Genomic DNA, 19,113 nt, shown 5'->3' with positions numbered 1-19,113 from the left:
GTACTGTCTGCTTCACTTGATGATTGATGACCCTCTCTGTCTGTCTGTGTTTGTTCTCCCCTCATTTCCTCGCTCTCCTGTCTTCCTTCTTGAAATATTTAGCATCTGCTCTGTGCTGGATGCTGGATGTACAAAGACCAGTAAATCAGACATATTTCCTTCCTGTGAAGATTGTATATATTATTGATGGGCATCGTGACTCAGTCCTATGATTCCAGCATTTGGAAGGTTGAAATTCGATATCAGGAGCTCAAGGCTACTTTCAGCTATATAGTGAACTACAGATGAGGTTTTTGGTAAGAAATTGAGACCAGTGAGGTGGATCAGTAGGTAAAGGCATTTGTTGCCAAGCCTGGTGACCTGAGTTTGATCCCTGGGACCCATTCCACATGGTGGAAAGAATGAACTAACTTCCTCAAGTTGTTTTCTGACCTCCATAAGCATGTTGTGGTGCATGGATGCATGTACACACACACACACACACACACACACACACACACACACACACACACAGAGTAAATAAAGTGTAATAAAAGTTCATTTACATAAGCAGATGTTGGGAATAGAGAAGGGAAATTCAATGAGTCTTAAAGGTAGAAGCCAAAAATATGGCCAATTTGGGAGACAAGAATAGGAAGTTTCTTTACCCCGCAGTTAGGGACATTAGTAGTAGATATCTTAAGTGAGTGGTATGTAGTTCAAAAAAGATACATGGTTATAAAGGGTCCTTTGTAAGTCAGAGCCACACACATAGTGCAATAGTAGTGTTATCCAGTTTCTGCTCATTTCCTTTCAGTGCCCAATAGCCATAGGCCTCCTATATGCAGGTCCACATAGCTGTCTGTGTACCTCAAATTTGCTATGTGGATAAGGAAAACTTCTGATTCTACCACTTCTACTTCCCAAGTGCTAGGGTTACAGTTGTGTGCCTTTAGTTGTACAACATTGTCTAATATGTTCCTTTACTTTAACCATGTATTATGGCTTGTATGTGAAGTATTCTTCTAAAATGTATAGAAAACTCAGTTTTTAGATAGTGGTACTACTGAGGAGGTGTTGGATGATGAGGGGAGCTTACTTCATCATTGGGCTTAACCTGTTGAGTTGAGCTGAATGGAAAGGGGAGGCTGAGTTAGAGGAAGGAAATCACTAAGGGCCCGCCTATGAAGGTTATACCTTGTCCCTAAGACCTGCCCTCTCTTGCTCTGTTTCCTGACCAACATGTGGCGAGTAGCTTTTCTTCTTTCTGCTGTGATGTTTCTACCTTGCCAAAGGCCTAAAAGCAGCGGATCCAGTTGACCATAGATTGAAACCCCTGAAACCAGGAGCCAAAATAAATCTTTTCTACATTAGACTGGTTTCAAGTAATTGTCACAGTAATGGGAGGATGATTAACATACATGATTTCCTCTAGTATTTGAACATGTTTATAATGGCTATTATGGTATTATTTCTATTAAATTTGACATCTGGTCACTCTTAAAAGGAATTCTGTTGCTTGCATTTTTTTCCGTTGTGTGGTCATACTTTTCTATTCATATGTCTTTTAGGGTCCTTTTGAAAGGACATATGATAGCAACTTTGGGTACCAACCTCTCTGGGCTTATTATTTGCTTGTTTACTTGTTTAATGACTGGGCAGACTATTTTAGTAGTCTTCCTCTACATGCTCCCTGATTGCACTCCTTAGAAAGTACAGCCTTGAATACCCTAACTGTCATCATAGAACCCTCATCCAGTGACTGATTGAAGCAGTTGCAGAGATCTACAGCTACGTCCCAGACGGAGCTCCAGGAGTCCAATTGATGAGAGAGAGAGGAGGGATTCTATGAGCAAGGGATATTCAAGACCATGACTGGGAAAAGTACAGAGACAACTAGCCAAACTAGTAGAAATATATGAACTGTGGACCAGTAGCTGAGGAGCCCCTATGGTACTGGACTAGGCCCTCTGGATATGTGAGACAGTTGTTTAGCTTGAACTGTATAGGCAGCCCTCAGGCAATGGGATCGGGACCTGTCACTAGTGCATGAGCCAGCTTTTTGGAGCCTAGTGCCTATAGTGAGACACTTTGCATAGCCTTGGTGCAGGGAGGAGGGGCTTGGACCTGCCTAAACTGAATGTACCAGGCTCTGCTGACTCCCCATGGGAGACCTTGCCTTGGAGGAGGTGGGAATGGGGGGTGGGTTGGGGCAAGGCTGGGGGGCGGGAGGAGGGAGAACAGGGGAATCTATGGTTGGTATGTAAAATGAATAGAAAATCTCTTAATTAAAAAAAAACAAACCATAGATGACAGCTCATACTGGGAAGGATGTGGAGCAAGGGAAACACTCCTCTGTTGCTGTGGGAGTACAAATGGTAAAGCGACTTTGGAAATCAATATGTTGGTTTCTCAGAAAATTGTGAATTTCTCCACTTCAAGATCCAGCTCTACCACTCTTGGACATATACCCAAAGGTTGTTCCATCCTACCACAAAGACACGTGCTCATCTCTGTTCATAGCAACTTTATTTGTAATAGCCAGAAACTGAAGACAGCCTCTATGTCCCTTAACTGAAAAATAGATTAAAAAAAAAATATGGTAGAGTCACACAAAGGATTTTTACTCAGCTCTTCAAAACACTGTAAAAATTTCAAGCAAATGAGTGCGACAAGAAAAAAGTCATTCTCAGTGAGGTGACCCAGAAAGACAAACATGGTATATACACACTTAGTGTATATTAGCTGTAAAGTAAAAGGTAATCATGCTATGGTCCACCCAGAGAGGCAAAATAACAAGAAGGGCTTAAAGTGGGGACACAGGGATCTCGCTAGGAAGAGGAAATGGCATAGCTTTTGAGTGTTGACTGGGGGTGGGAACAGGAGGGATCAGGTAGGGTGGAGAGAGTCAAAAGTACTTAGGAGAAGCAACTGTAATTGGGGGGCTTTTCAGGAGCAAGGTGGAAATCTAGTGCAGTGGAAACTCCATGGAATCTATAAGAATAACCCTGGTGAAGATGCCTATTTCTGTATACCTTTCATTATTTCTTACTCCGTGGTTTGCTGTGTAGCTGAGTGGCTGTTCCCTGGAGCCTCCTCCTCTTGCTCCTTGAGCTCTCCTTTCCTCCCGGATTTCTCCTATTTATTTTCTCTGTCTGCAAGCCCCACCTAATTCTCTTTCCTGCCTCACTATTGGCTGTTCAGCTCTTTATTAGACCATCAGGTGTTTTAGCAGGCACAGTAACACAGTTTCACAGAGTTAAACAGATGCAACATAAACAAAAGTAATGCACCTTAAAATAATATTCTACAATTGTGGGTCTCTGTATTTGTTCCCATCTGCTGTAGGAGGAAACTTCTCTAATTATGGCTGAGCACTGATCTATGAGTATAGCAGAATGTCATTAGGAGTCAGTTTATTGCTCTTTTAAAAAAATTTTTTTTTTAGAACAGTAGTATTTGTTTTTATCCTAGGTCTCTGGGCTATCTAGTCTCAGGTTCTTGGTCACCCACGCAGTGTCAGGTGTATGTTCCATCTTGTGGAGTAGGCCTTAAGTCAAATCAGATATTGATTGGTTTCTCCCCCAAGCTTTGTGCCACCATTGCCCTAGCATATTTTGCAAGGCGGATACCATTGTAGATCAAAGGGTTTGTGTCTGGGTTTGTGTTTATGTTTCTATGGGTATGTGTCTATGTTTATGTAGAATTATGTAGAATTCAGAGTATCTCCCTGTACCAAAGACACTAGAAAGTAGGGGTAAAGCTCTATGTAGGGGGGCTGGAGAGATGGCTCAGTGGTTAAGGGTACTGGCTGCTCTTCCAGAGGGCCTGAGTTCAGTTCCCAGCAACCACATGGTGGGTCACAACCATCTGTAATGAGATCTGATGCTCTCTTCTGACCTGCAGACATACATGCAGACAGAACACTGCATACATAATAAATAAATAAATCTTAAAAAAAAAAAAAAAAACAAACCCAAAACCTCTATGTAGGCACCCGCTCAATTTCTCCATGTTCAATGAGTTGTGTAGATGTTATCTTCAGCAATGGGGCCTTGCTGTCAGGTTGTGAAGAGAGTCTTGGTAACAAACCGGATTGTTTGGGGATTCCCATGGGACCTCTTTGGCCAAGAACTCAATTGGATGTAACTCAATCCTGATACTGGAAGCTTCATTTGGTGACAAGAGATGTCCAATTGGGGCTCTCTCTCCCCCATTATTTAGTGATTTCATTTAGATCATCATCATATATGTATATATTTTAGGAAGCTTCTAGGTTTCCTTACTATCCTTCAAATAGCCCTTATTTTTATCTGCCTCTCCCCATATACCCTCTTTTGTCCTCCCTCTCTTCCCCCTCCCCGTTGATCCTCCTGTTCCCCCCATCCATCCATAACTATCTGTTCTATTCTCTTTCCTAACAGGATCCATCTGTCACCCTCTAGTCCCTTACTCTGCACCTAGTCTCTGTGGATTTATGGATTGTAGCTTGGTTATTGACTTAACTTATATCCACATATAAGGGAATAGATAACGTTTTTGTCTGGCAGGCCTCACTCAGGATTTTTTTTTTTCCTAGTTCCATTTACTTTCAAATTTCATAATTTCATTCTGTCTGAGTAATATTTCATTGTGTAAATGTACCACATTTACTTTTATTTATTTATTTATTTATTTGTTTTGTTTTTTTGAGACAGGGTTTCTCTGTGTAGTTTTGGTGCCTGTCCTGGATCTCACTCTGTAGACCAGGTTGGCCTCAAACTCAAAGAGATCTGCCTGGCTCTGTCTCCCGAGTGCTGGGATTAAAGGCATGTGCCACCGCTGCCCAGCCATATTTATTTTTTCTATCTATTCTTCTGTTGAGGAATATCTATGTTGTTTCTAATTTCTGGCTATTATGAATAGAGCAACAATGAACATAGTTAAATAAATGTCTTTGTGGTAGGATGAAGCATCCTTTGGGTATATGCCCAAGAATGATATAGCTGGATCTTGAGGTATATTGACTCCCATCTTCCCAAAGAACCATCACACTGATTTCCTTAGTAGCTGTACAAGTTTGCATTCCCACCAGCAATGGATGTGTGCTCTCCTTACTCCACATCCTTGCCAGCATGACCTGTCACTTGCGTTATTGATTTTAGCCATTCTGATGGATATAAGAAATCTCAAATTAGTCTTGCTTTGCATTTCCCTGATTGCTAAGGATGTTGAACGTTTCTTTAAGTGTTCTCATCCATTTGACTTTCCCTTTTTGAGAATTCTTTCAATCCATGAACATGAGAGATTTTTCTATCTTTTGGTATCTTCTTCAATTTCTTTCTTCAATGTCTTAAAGTTTTTAAACATATAAATCTTTCACTTGCTTGGTTAGAGTTATCTCAAGATATTTTTATATTATTTCCTGATTTATGTTAGTTTTTTGTATCCAGCTACTTTGCTAAAAGTGTTTACCAGCTGTAGGACTTTCCCTGTGAAATTTTAGGGTCATTTGTTTATATTACCATATCACCTGCAAATAAAACTACTTTGACTTCCTTTCCAGTTTGTATCCCTTGATCTCCTTCAGTTGTCTTATTGTTCTAGCTAAGACTTCAAGTACTTTATTGAATAGGTATTGTGTGGACAACCTTATCTTGTTCCTGATTTTAGTGGAATTACTTTGAGTTTCTCTCCATTTAAGTTGATGTTGGCTATGGACTTGCTGAAAACCTCCTTTATTATGTTGAGGTATGTATGTCCTTTATATCCCTAATCATCTCATCATGAAGGGGTGTTGGATTTTGTCAAAGGCCTATTCTGCAAATGAGATGATCATGTGCTTTTTGTTTTTCAGTTTGTTTATGTGGTGGATTACATTTATTGATTTATGTATGTTGAACTATCCCTGTGTATCTGGGATGAAGCCTACTTGATCATGGTGGATCATCTTTTTGATATGTTCTTGGATTCAGTTTGCAAGTATTTTATTGCAAATTTTTGCATCTAAATTCATAAGGGAAATTGGTCTGTAATTCATTTTCTTTTTTGGATCTTTATGTGGTTTGGTTATCAGAGTAACTGACCTCATAAAATGAATTGGGCAATGGTCCTGCTTTTGTTTTGTGGTTTGAAGTCTTTTAATGACTGCTTCTATTTCACTGGGCATTATATGTCTATTTTATTGCTTATCTGATCTTGCTTTAACTTTGGAAGAGGTATGTATCAAGAAAATTATCCATTTCTTTTAGATCTTTCCAATTTGATAAAGTACAAGTTTTTAAAATATGTCCTTATGATTATCTGGGTTTCCGCAGTATTTGTTGTTAAATCCCCCTTTTCATTTCTAATTTTGTTAATTTTAATATTTTCTCTGCTTTTTAGTTAATTTGGATAAGGAATTGTCAACTTTACTGTTTTTTTTTTCAAAGAACCAAGTCTTTGTTTCACTGATTCTTTGTACTTTTTTGTTTCTAATTTATTGACTTCAGCCCTGAGTTTGATTATTTCTTGCTGTCTACTCATTTTGGGTGTGATTTCCTTTTTCTAGAGCTTTCAGGTGTGCCGTTGAGTTACTAGTATGAGATCTCTCCAATTTTTTAATGTAGGCACTTAATGTTTGTGAACTTGCACCTCTGGGTGAGGTGAAAACCTGCAATTAGCCTACCTGCTCTCCTTGCCTGAGTGGACTGTGGGTTCCCAGAGAATCTCTTCCCCAGTTTTACTAGAGACTTGATGTATTTAGTTAGCTCTTTGTGGTATCAAGCTACAAGTGCTTTCTTCTATTCAGCAGTTTTTGTAAATATCCTTTCTTCCATTCAGGCATTAGCCAAATGGACAGAGGTTAGCTTCTGAGATCAAAGGAGACTAGGTGTGTTCCCGGTGGTTGGGGCATAGACTGCAAATCTCCTTTCTGCTGCATTCTGTCCAGTGCTGTATATTCATCCTATGTAGATATGGTACTACTGACCCCAATTAAGAAGATGTTCTTTTCTCTCTGAGGAAATTCATTCTAATTAGTGCTCTATTTCTGTCCTTCTGTCATAAAACAAAGGTCACCAACCAGTAGTCCTTGACTGTTTTGGATACTTTGGTCCTAATAGTTTACAAGACTGGAGATGTTAGAGTAACCCAGTCTTTGCTGTTCTGTCCTAGTGCCTGGAAAGCTGCAACCTTAGGTGTTGACTTTAGGATTTGACTTTGTATCCTGTTCCTAATATTATGGTGCAGTATCAAGGATGATTCCATGATAAGGGCTGCCCTTTATCTTCAACCTCAGATGTATTCTCTGTCCTTTTATATGTGCTGGTGTTGGAAATAAAGGGAAAAAGGGAAGGTGCTGTTGCTGCTTTGGAAGAAGTTTCCTAGTGGCAGCAGGTCTGGGAAACAGTTGAAGTTGCTATGTTATCTTAAGTGAACAGTATGAGTCACAGCAGAGGAAGACCCAAGTTAGCTTTGTTCATGTTCAGGATGACCACTGATAAGTAACTTGGATCTAAACAGATGACTAGGTGTGGTCAGGAAAAGAAGGGGAGTGAGAGAGTAGCATGTACAAATCATTGGACTGATGAAAAGGTTGGTCCTTTCAGAGACCAGGAATTTATTACCATCATGGATAGCAGAAAGAAGCAATTGATGTTACAATAACATCTGGTAGGGCTCATACCATAGAAGATTTTGCAATAGACTGTCTAGTTTCAGCTTAAGGTGGAGTTAGGGATTGCAAAGAATCCCAGCATAGAACAAAATGAACCTTTGAAGTAAGTATAAGTTATACCTTTTCTTATTTTTCTCAATTGCAGATCTTCTAGCACATTAGCTTTTGTTAGCAGGCACCGAGGAAATATCTATCTTCTACATCCTCTATGGGACTCTCTTAGATCTGAGGGATCTGCATTATTCCCAGAATTCCCAGGATTGTACATACATACATACATAGTTATATTATCCTTAAAAGATGCCCACCACTATCACCACACACTTACTTTGTTTTAGGTATTATTCTAAGCTGCTATCACAAATTAACTCAATTATAAGTAAGTGGCTTATGTATGAGGGTATTGTTGTTACCTCCATTTTACAGGTGATGTACATGATGCATTGAAAGTAAGTGGTAGACCCACAAATCAGACTGAGACAGCCAGCTCTAGAAGCAAGGTCTAACTTGAATTCCAGCCGGTATAACTCTCTTAATGACTAAGACATCTGTCCAGCATTCTGTGTGTTGTAGGATAAACTCAAATAAGAGACAGTCTTTCAGTTGTTTAGTAACTGGATACCTTACTCTGTGCCAGGGCCTATACTGGTAGATGGGTTTAGGGAGCTAAATTTGTTATTCATTTAGGTATTCTAGGGAATTTATAAGGTAAGTGAATAAAAAGATAAATGATAAATATAGTCTCTATTTCTTGAGTTGCTTAGGGAACGTAGAAAGGGGCTAATTAAATAGTAATTATAGTGTTGTGGGAGTACTGTCATAAATGTGTACCCGAGAACTAAGGGAACAAATAGCTAAGGGGCATTCAGTTAACTTACCCAGAAGTGTGGAAAACTACACAGAGGCAGTGACTTTAACAGGCATAATGTTTTAATAGGCACAACACAATTCATGTGGAGCATGTTGTGGAAAGGCTTGGAGCTATAAAAGCGCATGATTTGCTCAGGGGCCTGAAATGGCTTGATAGTTCTAGAGGGTAATTAGTTGCTTTTTCTGGAAATAGCTAGAAAGTAAATATTTTAGGGTTTATTAGCCATAAAGATTCTGTAGCAACTACTCAATTCTATTTTTAAAAATTTTTTTGAGATAGTGTCTCACTATGTAGTCCTGACTATTCCAAAACTTGCTATGTAGACCAGGATGACCTTGAACTCAAAGAGATATGCCTGCCTCTGCTCCTGAGTTCTGAGATTAAAGGCACTGGTCATCATACCTGGTTTCAGTTGTACTTTTGTAGTATAAAATTAGCTATAGATACTGTGTCAATGAATTAGCTGGGCTATATTCCGATAAAGTTTTACATAGTGGGGCTGGGGATGTGGCTCAGCTTTTAGAGGCATGCTTGCCTAGTATGCACAAAGCCCTGGGTTTGATCCCCAGTATCACATGTACTGGGCATGGTGTTAGTAAATGCTTATAATCCCAGCACACTGGAGGTGAAATCAGGAGGATTAGAAATTCAAGATCATTCTTGGCTGTATAATATATTTGAGGCTAACCTAGGATACATACTAAAACAAACAAAACCCAAGTGGAAAATAATTTTTTTTAAAGATTTATTTATTTATTTAGTATACAGAAGAGGGATGCCAGATTTCATTACAGATGGTTGTGAGCCACCATGTGGTTGCTGGGAATTGAACTCAGGACCTCTGGAAGAGCAGTCGGTGCTCTTAACCTCTGAGCCATCTCTCCAGCCCGGAAAATAATTATATGTAAATAAAAAGATTGTAAACTGGATTTGGCTTATTATAGCTTTAGTATCATGACCCCTGGTCTGGCAGGGAGGGAGAGTATAAAGGAATGTCACTGGAAAGTAAGTCTATAGGCCACATTTTCAAAAGCCCTAGTGTCAGGCTGTGAAACTAGGATTTTATCTTGTAGTTAATGAGGAGCCATTGGATTTTAAGTAGAAGAATTGGTCTAGTTAGATTTGTATTTCATAAAGGTTGTTCTAGTTCATTTTCTCTTTTTTTGAGACAGGATCTATGTAGGCAAGGATGATCTTGAACTGCTGATCCTGACATTTCTAATATTGAGATTATATTTGTGTACCACTGTGGGGTCCGCCTTTTCCTCATGCTCCATTGGCCACCAGTCCAAGAGGATAAAGGGACAGAAGCGACAACAGAGCCTTGGATGGCCTGTTAACATGGTGGAATAGCATTCTGGGAGACAGCTTCAGTGAGACAGTTCAGCTTCATTTCAGAGTATAGGGGCTATATAGGATTGGGGTGGTAGCTGGGGCAGACCCAAATTTGCATTAGCTGTCATTTAGCTGGATCAGTGGCAGCATGGTCCTATGAAAATAGCTAGAGCATGCTACTTAATTACTGTGTGGGCAGCAGGGGAAGAGCATTTGAGAAACGGTGTCAAGGGTCATCCTTGAGACAAGTCAGGCATCCTCCAGATAAGGCTAGGTAAAGAGCAGGAAGCCCCCACTAGGGGAGGGGAGGGAGGCCTCCATATTGTACCGAGTCTGGGGAAAGCTGCTAAGCTATGGTAGATTGCATCCTCTGACCAATGGGGCCTCCTAACAAGTATTGAGATTATATTTGTGCACCACTGTACCTCTTATCATTCTAGTTTTGAAGTGGCAGAAGACCTAGATGTATAAAGATGAGTGAATAATGACTATTCTTGCTGGGCACTGGTGATACATGCTTTTAATCCCAGCACTCAGGAGGTAGAGGCAGGCAGATCTCTGTGAGTTCAAGGCCAGCCTGGTTTACAAAGCAATAGCTGGTGAATGCCACTGAGGACAGTTATTTCACCTCTGAAACATTCCTGTCCTAGTACTTGGTGTAAATGGCACCTTGAGCTATGACAGCTAAAATGAGAGTCATTAAGCTCAATGGTGGCTGAGAATGCTGAAACAGTAGGGTCACATGTTTGTGGCTAGCCTGAACTACACTCCAAATCCCTGCTTTGAAAACAAACAAACAAACAAACAAACAGACAACAACAAATTAGGCATGGTGGTGCATGCCTATATTCTCAGTACTTGGAGGTGGAAGCAAGAGGATCAGGAGTTCCAGAGTAGCCTCCAAATACAGATAACAAAAACAAAGTGAATCAATGGTAGATGTTTAAGGTACAAAGAAGAGCTGAGAAAATGGGTTTTTAATGTTTTGGGGGAGGAGAAAGTCGAGGTGCTGTTTTGTTTGTGAGACATAGACATGTAGTGAGGATCAAGGTTGAATAGTAGAGGAAGGAGACAGTGGTACTAAGGGGTACCCTGGAGAGCTGCTCAGATCCCTGCACCTGAAGATGTGCTGCTCTTCTGGCGTTAAGAGAGTCCTGTCCCCTGCAGAGGCTAGCTGGGCCTGTGCTGAGGGAATCTAGAGCTGTGTTTTCCTTCTTCTCTGCTACCACCCACAGGACTTCACTACTGCTTGCGATCAGCTTTGTGCTACCTCATGGAAGAGCACTTTTCTGAGCTCATAGAGCTATATTTACCTTGTGACAGCTGGTGCTTTGGCACTTAGGCGAGCTACTGAGCAGTCATTCTAGCCAATGCTACATTCCCCATGGTAAGACAAAACTTTTAGGGCACCTCCTTGGACCTTCTTGAGAGAGGAGCTCCTTGTTCTGAACTTGAAACAGTAAATCCCTGTTTTGAGAGCCAAAAAGCAACCTGATTTTTGTTGTTGCTTTTTATTGCTTTTAATCATTGTTCTAATTAAGACTCCAGGTATTTGTTGGATAACGCAATAATATTTAGAGTAAAATGTGGTTAATGCTTATCTAAAATATAGTGGGAATTGGAGTTCTAGTTTAGCATAACATTCTTATCTCAGTATTGTAATGTATGCTTATAATCCTATCATGCAAGAGGCAAAGGTGGGAGAATTCCTGCAAGTTTGAGACCAGCCTTGTCTACGTACTGAGTTCCAGTCCTAGGCTAGGCAGGTATACATAATGAGACCCTGACTCAAGACAAAACAAAACAAAAGAAAGAAAGAAAAGGAAAAAAAAAATACTTTTTTAAAAGGCAGGCTCCTGTATAGCCCAGGATGGTCTCAGACTTATATATGTAGCCAAGGCTAACTTTGAATATCTGATCCTCCTCCTTCTACCTTCCAAGTACTGGGATTACAAGGTATGCATTACTATACCTGGCTAAAGAAAGAAATTCTTGTATGTTTCTGTTTATAACTGGGTAACTAAGAGCTTCTGCCAGGGGACATATGGTTTTGAAGGGAAGATAGATAGATACATAACAACTCTGATAGAAATGCACACTGGAGGTGTGGGAGCATAAAAGGTTATCTTTGGTCAAGATGTTTCTGTTTTCTGTATTTTCCTACTTTTGAGTTATGCTTTAAGCTTAGAAGTGCGTTTGTGTACACCAGGAACCATTAACCTCTGTGCCTCTGTGGGACTGAGAGTCTCATGGCTGAGCAATGTGAGCTGTGTAGGTGCTGTGTAGAATGTGAGTGGTGGGAGCACATGCTCTTCAGAAGGGCCTGCCATCCTGTTGCACATGCATGTGAACCCAGGAGTGGAGCCAGGAGAATGAGGCTCGACTCTTCGTTAGCTCCTTCAGCACCAACTCTCCAGCCTCCAGGTTCCCTTTCCACTTAGATATGGGCGATTGATATTTTCCTCAATTTTAAGTAAAACATGAAGAAAGTCGTCTTCATTACCTGCTACATTTCAGGCTGGAGAGATGGTAGTTAAGGTCATATTGCTCTTCCAGAGGACCTGAGTTGTCCAGCTCCAGGGGGATCTGATGCCTCAGGTTTCTCATATGCACAAATATACATAGAGACATAAATTTAAAAATTGCATTTGAAATGGAACAGTTTATACAAAACTTCATCAGTTCCCATTCTCCTGTTCTTTTTGCTTTGTTTTTTGATACAGAGTTTCTCTGTGTAACAGCCCTGGCTGTCCTGGAACTTGCTCTGTAGACCAGGCTGGCCTTGAAATCCACCTGCCTCTGCCTTCCAAGAGCTGGGATAGAGGCATGTGCTACCATGCCAGGCCCCATTCTCCTTTCTATTTAAGTAAATAGAGTTTTTTGGTTTTTGGTTTTTTTTTTTTTTTTCAAAGACCAGGTATTACTGTAGATCTGGCTGACCTGGAACACTATATATAAACCTGGCTATCCTCCAACTCACAGAAATCTGCTCTTGATGCCCTTTTTTTTTTTTCTTTTCTTCTTTTATTTCTTTTCATTTTTTTGAGACAGTGTTTCTCTGTGTAGCCATGGCTGTCCTGAAACTCTATAGATCAGGCTGGCCTCGAACTTAGAGATCTGAGATCCATCCACCTCTGCCTTGTGAGTACTGGGATTAAAGACTTGAAGGCCTGTGCCACTATGTCTTGGCCAAACTTTTTTTTTCTTTTCTTTTCTTTCTTTCTTTTTTTTTTGAGACATGTTTTTCCTTTCCTCTTTATTTCTTTCTTCCACTCTTCCCTCCTTTACTTCTCTCCTCATGTAATTTAAAATAAAGGTAAAAAATGTTTACAAAAGGAGTTAAAAGTCATCCTCAGCTATATAGCAAGTTCCAGGCTAGCCTGGGCTACTTGAGACTTTGTCCAAAAACAAACTAAAGAATTGGAGCTATTAGGAACATAGCTCAGTTGGTAAAGTGCCTGTCATACAAGTGTGAGGACCTGAGTTCTGATACCCAGCATCCATATAAAAGTTGAGCACAGTAGCACAGTAGTACATATCTGTACTGCTAAGGCTAGTGTGGATGGGCACATGGATACCTGGGGCTTGCTAGCCAGTCAGCCTAGCCAAATTGATGGTTTACAGGTTTAGTGAGAGGCCCTGTCTCCAAAGGTAAGGTGAATGCTGACCTCTGACTTCTGCAAACACATGTACCCATATGTACATGCGTGCACATGGATGCACAAACATACTAAACATTTTTTAAATGTTGACTCTTCTTTGTTCCCTCTTATGGCTTGTTGAATTCACTGTCTCTCTTTCTATAATTAAAAAAAAGTATGAGGGAAGAATTCTAATTTATCTATTTTTTTTCATATGAAACATATAACAAAGCAAAAAAATGGTTTTTTTTTTTTGCAACAGAGACATTCACATAATGCCTACATGTAAAAATGTATGGAAAAGGGTTTGCTGCATGTCTCACTGTGCCACACTGCAGGTCCCAGGACAAGATTTTCCCTTTCTTCCTTTTTTTCTTTTTCCTTTTAAATTTTATTTTGAGAGGGAGAGAGATGGGTAGGATCAGGAAGCTTGATGTGAAAGACACAAAGAATAAATAAAAAGAAAGTTTAGAAAAAGAAAAATACATGAGTGGGGTTTGTAAGTAATACATTGGGAATGTGTGTAGCTGGAGACAGATGACTTATGTGGAGATCTTGGTCTCCTGTGACTTATATGTTTTTCCTTTGCAGTTCCTAAGGGAAGACCTCAATTACCATGATCCAACAGTAAAACACAGCACCTTCCATGGTGAGGATAAGCTTATCAGCGTGGAGGACCTGTGGAAGGCGTGGAAGTCATCAGAAGGTAACGGGCAGCCTGGTTGTCAGTTCTAGTTGTCAGAGGTTTAGAGAAGAGAGGAGATGAGCAGATACCTGACCTTAAAAGGACATGAACAAAAAATGCTTAACAAGATGTGAATTACTGAAATTATTCTATATACAGTCATGTAATAAGACTGAGTTATGATCATTATGCTGGGAAAGGGATTTGAAGTTGTCCTTCATCAGGATGTCTTGAATTCCAGCCTAACTCAACTTTTGTCCTCATACTATGCCCCATAGAAATCTACTAGCTCGCCACATCATCTCCAGAGATAAGAGCTTGCTGTTCTCTTGAGGCAGCCTGTTCTGTCCTCCCTACCCAGTCCTCCACTCTGGAGTCCAGATGATTCAAAGGTTGAGTGGCGGTAAAGATGCGTCCATTCCTGAATTTCCCCCAAACTTGAATAGTCCTTCATCTTTGAAGAAAACATTTTCAGCTTCCTTCTCATCTAGGTTTCCTTTTTGTAAGCATTTTTTTTTTTTAATAATACTTTGCTTAGATCCTTGAATTGTGCACAAGACTCCCAAATGTGGTTTGATCCATACAGAGCTGAATTGCATTGCCAACTTCTGAGCTCTGAACCCTGGGCATGTGCTAGCACTGCCTGATTAAATGCTAGTGCCCTCAGTGGTCATATTACTGATTCATGTTGATCTTTCTAATAAAGCTCCTAAACCATGGCTACCTTGTTTTTTTCCCCTCTGGAGCATTTTATTCAGAATTCTGAGTGAAAGAGTATATTTAATTTTATGAGACTCAACAGAGAAGAAAATAACAGGTCTTTAGCCTCCTCCTCATTTATTTCTGTGGCTAGAGTGTCCTTGGATCTCAACAAGATTGGAAGCAGCAACTTGGCATGTAGTTGAATTGGTAGATGGCTTGCTTCATATGCACAATGCCCCAAATTTGCTTCCCAACACTGGATAAACCAGCTGTGGTGGTTTATATATAATTTCAGCTCTTGGGAAGTGGATGCAAGAGAATCAGAAGTTCAAGATCATCCTCACTAAGGGCGGCCTTGGATGAAACCCAGTTGCTAAAATAGATAGATTTTAGATAGGTAGACAGACAGATAAAAAAGATTGGAAACAGTCTTGTTTCCAAGGTCTTATAGAACAGATGTGCCCTAGTTTACTTTCTTTTGCTGTGGCCAAATCTTAGGGAAGAAACCGTTCATTTTCCTGTAGCTCACACAGTCTGTCATCAGGAGAAGCCATGGCAGAAACTCAAGTCAGGAACGCTGAAGCAGGAACTGAAGCAGAGGCCACAAAGGGGTGCTGTTCACTGGCTTGCCTTTCATGCCTTGTTCAGCCTGCTTTCTTATACCATTCAGGACCACCTGCCCTGGGATGGCACCACCACTAACTAGCTGCTTGTGCTTTCCCATTTCAATCATTAATTAAAAAATGCTTCACAAACATACCTACAGGCCAATCTTATAGAGACATTTTCTCACTTGAGGTTCCCTCTCCCCAAACAATCTTAGCTGACAAAAAATAACTGAATAGTACAAGGTGTTAAGAAAGGTTAAACTTGGGCTGGAGAGATGGCTAAGCAGTTAAGAACACCAGCTGCTCTTTCAGAGGTCCTGAGTTCAATTCCCAGCAACCACATGGAGGCTCACAATCATCTGTAATGAGATCTGGTGCCCTCTTCTGGCCTGCAGGGACATGTGCAGGTGGAGCACTCATACACATAAATAAATCTGAGAGAGAGAGAGAGAGAGAGAGAGAGAGAGAGAGAGAGAGAGAGAGAGAGAGAGAGAGAGAGAGAGAGAGGTGTTAAACTTGATTGACCCAAGGTTTAGAATTTTGAGACTGTCTCCTTGTGTTGCCCATGATGACCTCAGACTCTTGGGTCTTCCTTTCTCAGTCTCTTAAGCAGCTGGGACTATAGTCACCTGCCACTGTTTATAATTTTCCTGGTTTTAGATGAGGAAATTCAGGACTAGGCTTATAAATTTGTGTGTTCACTGTCTTGCATTTAGGAGACCCAGGACTGAATGTAGATCTTCTGATCCTTGTAGACCAATACATTTCCTTGTCATCTGATGGCAGAAAATACTACTTTTAATAGAATGAGGCTATTTTTATTTTTATTCATATTTTTTACGTAGAACTATAGAATTGTGGATCTGAGAAGGATTATATATATAGGTATTATATATATAGGATATATATATATATATATAATATATATATATATATATATATATATCATTAGATTTGCAGCAGGAAATGAAGTCTAATCCTAATTCTATGGTGTGGTGAAAGGGAGTTGCTGCTACTTAGCTGTTTTATCAGTTTAGAAGAAGCATGTAAAGAAGCATGAAGGAGAAAGCCTCCTGGAAATCTGTAGAAGCAAAGACTCCACCGCTGCCACCCACACCCTGATCATGTCTTTATAGCTCCCGAGCAGCTCAGGCTGTCTCCTGATGAGACCTGAAGCAATGGCATGAACACTGGAGTTACATTAGCGTTGCCAGGAAAAAACCTTCCATTAGTTCTGTTTAATTTTGATTTTCTGTTCTAATAACATGATGATAAGGAGCCTAGTTTTTAAGAGTAGGTTTTATAAGTATGAACTTAGAATGCAAGAGGCAAGGAACACATTCTTGGCCTTTTCTGCAAGCTCAAAGATAAGTAACTGAGAAAGGAAAGTGACCATGGGAAGGCAGAAGCAGAGATTCGAATCATAGTTCTAGAAAACAGCCCCACAATTTTCTGGTTAACAACTTTGTTTCGGGACTTAGCAACTATTTGGAACACTTCCAGTGTCTTTCAAATTACAGGAACATGGAAGACAATGAAGTAAATTTTTTAGAAGGGGCTGGGACTCATTTACCCTGAGCAGTAAAACATTCTAATGTACAGCAGAGTGTCTCACTGCTGAGAAGTCATGTACATGTACCTTTTAAGGAGTGGTTTACCATGTGGTTTGATAGACTAAGAAGAACCTTCTTGTGTCTAATAATTTGCCTCATTATTTAGAAAAAGGCCCCTGTTCTTTCTAGAGGGACAGTTTCCAGAACTACAAAAAGCATGTAGTGTTCTGGCACTAGTTCAAATTGGCTGGCCTGAGTGTAGCTAACTGGTGTAGATATCAGCTTAGTCACTTATGTCCAGAAAATTAGCAGGCTAATGTCATTCCTTTTTGTATGATTATTGTTGTTAACATTCTCTGACTATTGTTGGAAGCCGGTGTTTGTTTTTCTTTTCTTTTTTTTCCTGTGTTATTTAGATCTTAGCAGAAAAGTTTGCTAATCTTACATTAACCAGTTCTGGTTTTAATAGTAAAAACAACAGCAACTCAGAAACTACTCTGATACTTTTATAGTACTTTATACATGCTAAACACTATTCTAAGCATTTTTCTTATGTTCATTCATTTCTCACAATAACCTTATGATGTATAGTTATTGTGGTTATGTGTTATCTTTATTTTCAGGTATGGAAAATGAGGCAAAGAGATTAAGTGGGACAATGTACTGTAATTCTTTCACTAACTACCTGGCGTTACTTCAGATATTACAAATTCAGATCATGGTTCCTAACAAGTCTGCTTTCAGTGCTGACTGACATCAGTTATAAAGCTGGGCATTCCCAGGCCGTCTGCACTTGCCTGCAGCTTCTTCTTCACTCCCTTTCTGTTAGTAGTTGCCACATTTATGAGAGATAAAGAAAATTCATCCATTCCCTCCTTCCTTTCGTTTCTTGAGGGTGACCTCAAGTGGCCAAGGCTAACTTTGAACTTGTAATTCTCCTGCTTTTCTGTCCCCCAAATCCTGGGATTACAAGCACGTGGCACCTGGTGCTTGCAACTACTCCCCCACCCCCACACACAACCATACTGTTTTTTAAGTGCTGGCACTTAAATCCAGGCCCTCACTAATGCCAAGCTTGTTACCTACCACTAAGCTAGTCGCTGAAACACCTAGATAATTTTTCTTTTTGATAATTGCACCAAAATTGTCAGTTATGTTGTGATTTAATATTTAACACGATCATTTTTATGTTTTATTTTAAATATGCACTAGAAGATAAGCAGTCTTACTTCCGTCCTCATATAATAGGGAAACTGTACATCCCTCTCTGCCACCAAGCCTAAGATTCTTCCTCTCTGATACCTTATGTACATCTCCTGTGCTGCTGCCATAGCTCAAGTTTAGCAGCTTTGCCATGTGAGTTACTGCAGTGTAGTTGACATAAGTTGTAAACAAAATGTACTATATTCTGTGTGTTAGCATATGCACACAGTTGTGAAGCCTGACTATGCTCATAACTTCATACCCTCTCCTGTTTTTTTTTTGTTTTGTTTTTTCTGGAGCTGAGGACCAAACCCAGGGCCTTGCGCTTGCTAGGCAAGCGCTCTACCACTGAGCTAAATCCCCAACCCCCTTCATATCCTCTCTAATCTCTCCTTCCCCTGGATCACTACTGAACTACCTTCTGCCAAGTTGAATTCACATTTTCTAGAGTTTTATTGAAATAGAATTATATAATATATACCCTTTAAAATTTAGTCTCTTGAATTTGATACAATTATTTTGAGATTCATATTTTACATGTATAAATAGCTCATCTTTTTTTATTCCTGAGTATTAACACATTGAAGAGATGTACTTCAATTGTTTCTATCCATTTACCTCTTGTTAAGACATTTGAGCTACATCTAGTTTCTGTTTATTATAAATAAAGCTGCAGTGACCATTTAAATATGAGTCGTGTATTTTCTTTGTTCTAGGAAAATACCTAGGACAGGATGACTAGATCACATGGTAGATATTAAGAAATTATCAGTGTTTTCTAAAGTAGCTATGTTGTTGCATACTCCCATTAGCAGTGTATGAGACTCTCAGCTCCCCCATCTCCTTGCAAATATTTGTTGTAAACAGTCTGTTAAATTTTAGCATAGTGTAGTGGTGTCT

General features: G+C 39.9%; 1 protein-coding gene across 6 annotated transcripts in view; it reads left to right on the top strand.

Annotated features, from left to right (window-relative positions):
- Stim1 (stromal interaction molecule 1) overlaps positions 1-19,113 on the top strand; it is a 177,443-nt gene that overhangs the window by 115,594 nt on the left and 42,736 nt on the right. For all 6 annotated transcript variants that reach the window (XM_037196778.1, XM_037196775.1, XM_028889134.2 and 3 more), the window contains exon 3: positions 14,054-14,168. In XM_037196778.1, coding sequence (XP_037052673.1) covers positions 14,054-14,168 — 115 coding nt within the window. The remainder of the gene's footprint in view (positions 1-14,053; positions 14,169-19,113) is intronic.

The sequence above is a fragment of the Peromyscus leucopus genome, chromosome 1 (assembly GCF_004664715.2).
Source record: "Peromyscus leucopus breed LL Stock chromosome 1, UCI_PerLeu_2.1, whole genome shotgun sequence".
Taxonomy (NCBI): Eukaryota; Metazoa; Chordata; class Mammalia; order Rodentia; family Cricetidae; genus Peromyscus; species Peromyscus leucopus.
The sequence above is the reverse complement of the archived record's forward strand: the minus strand, read 5'-3'. Positions and strand labels throughout refer to the sequence as shown.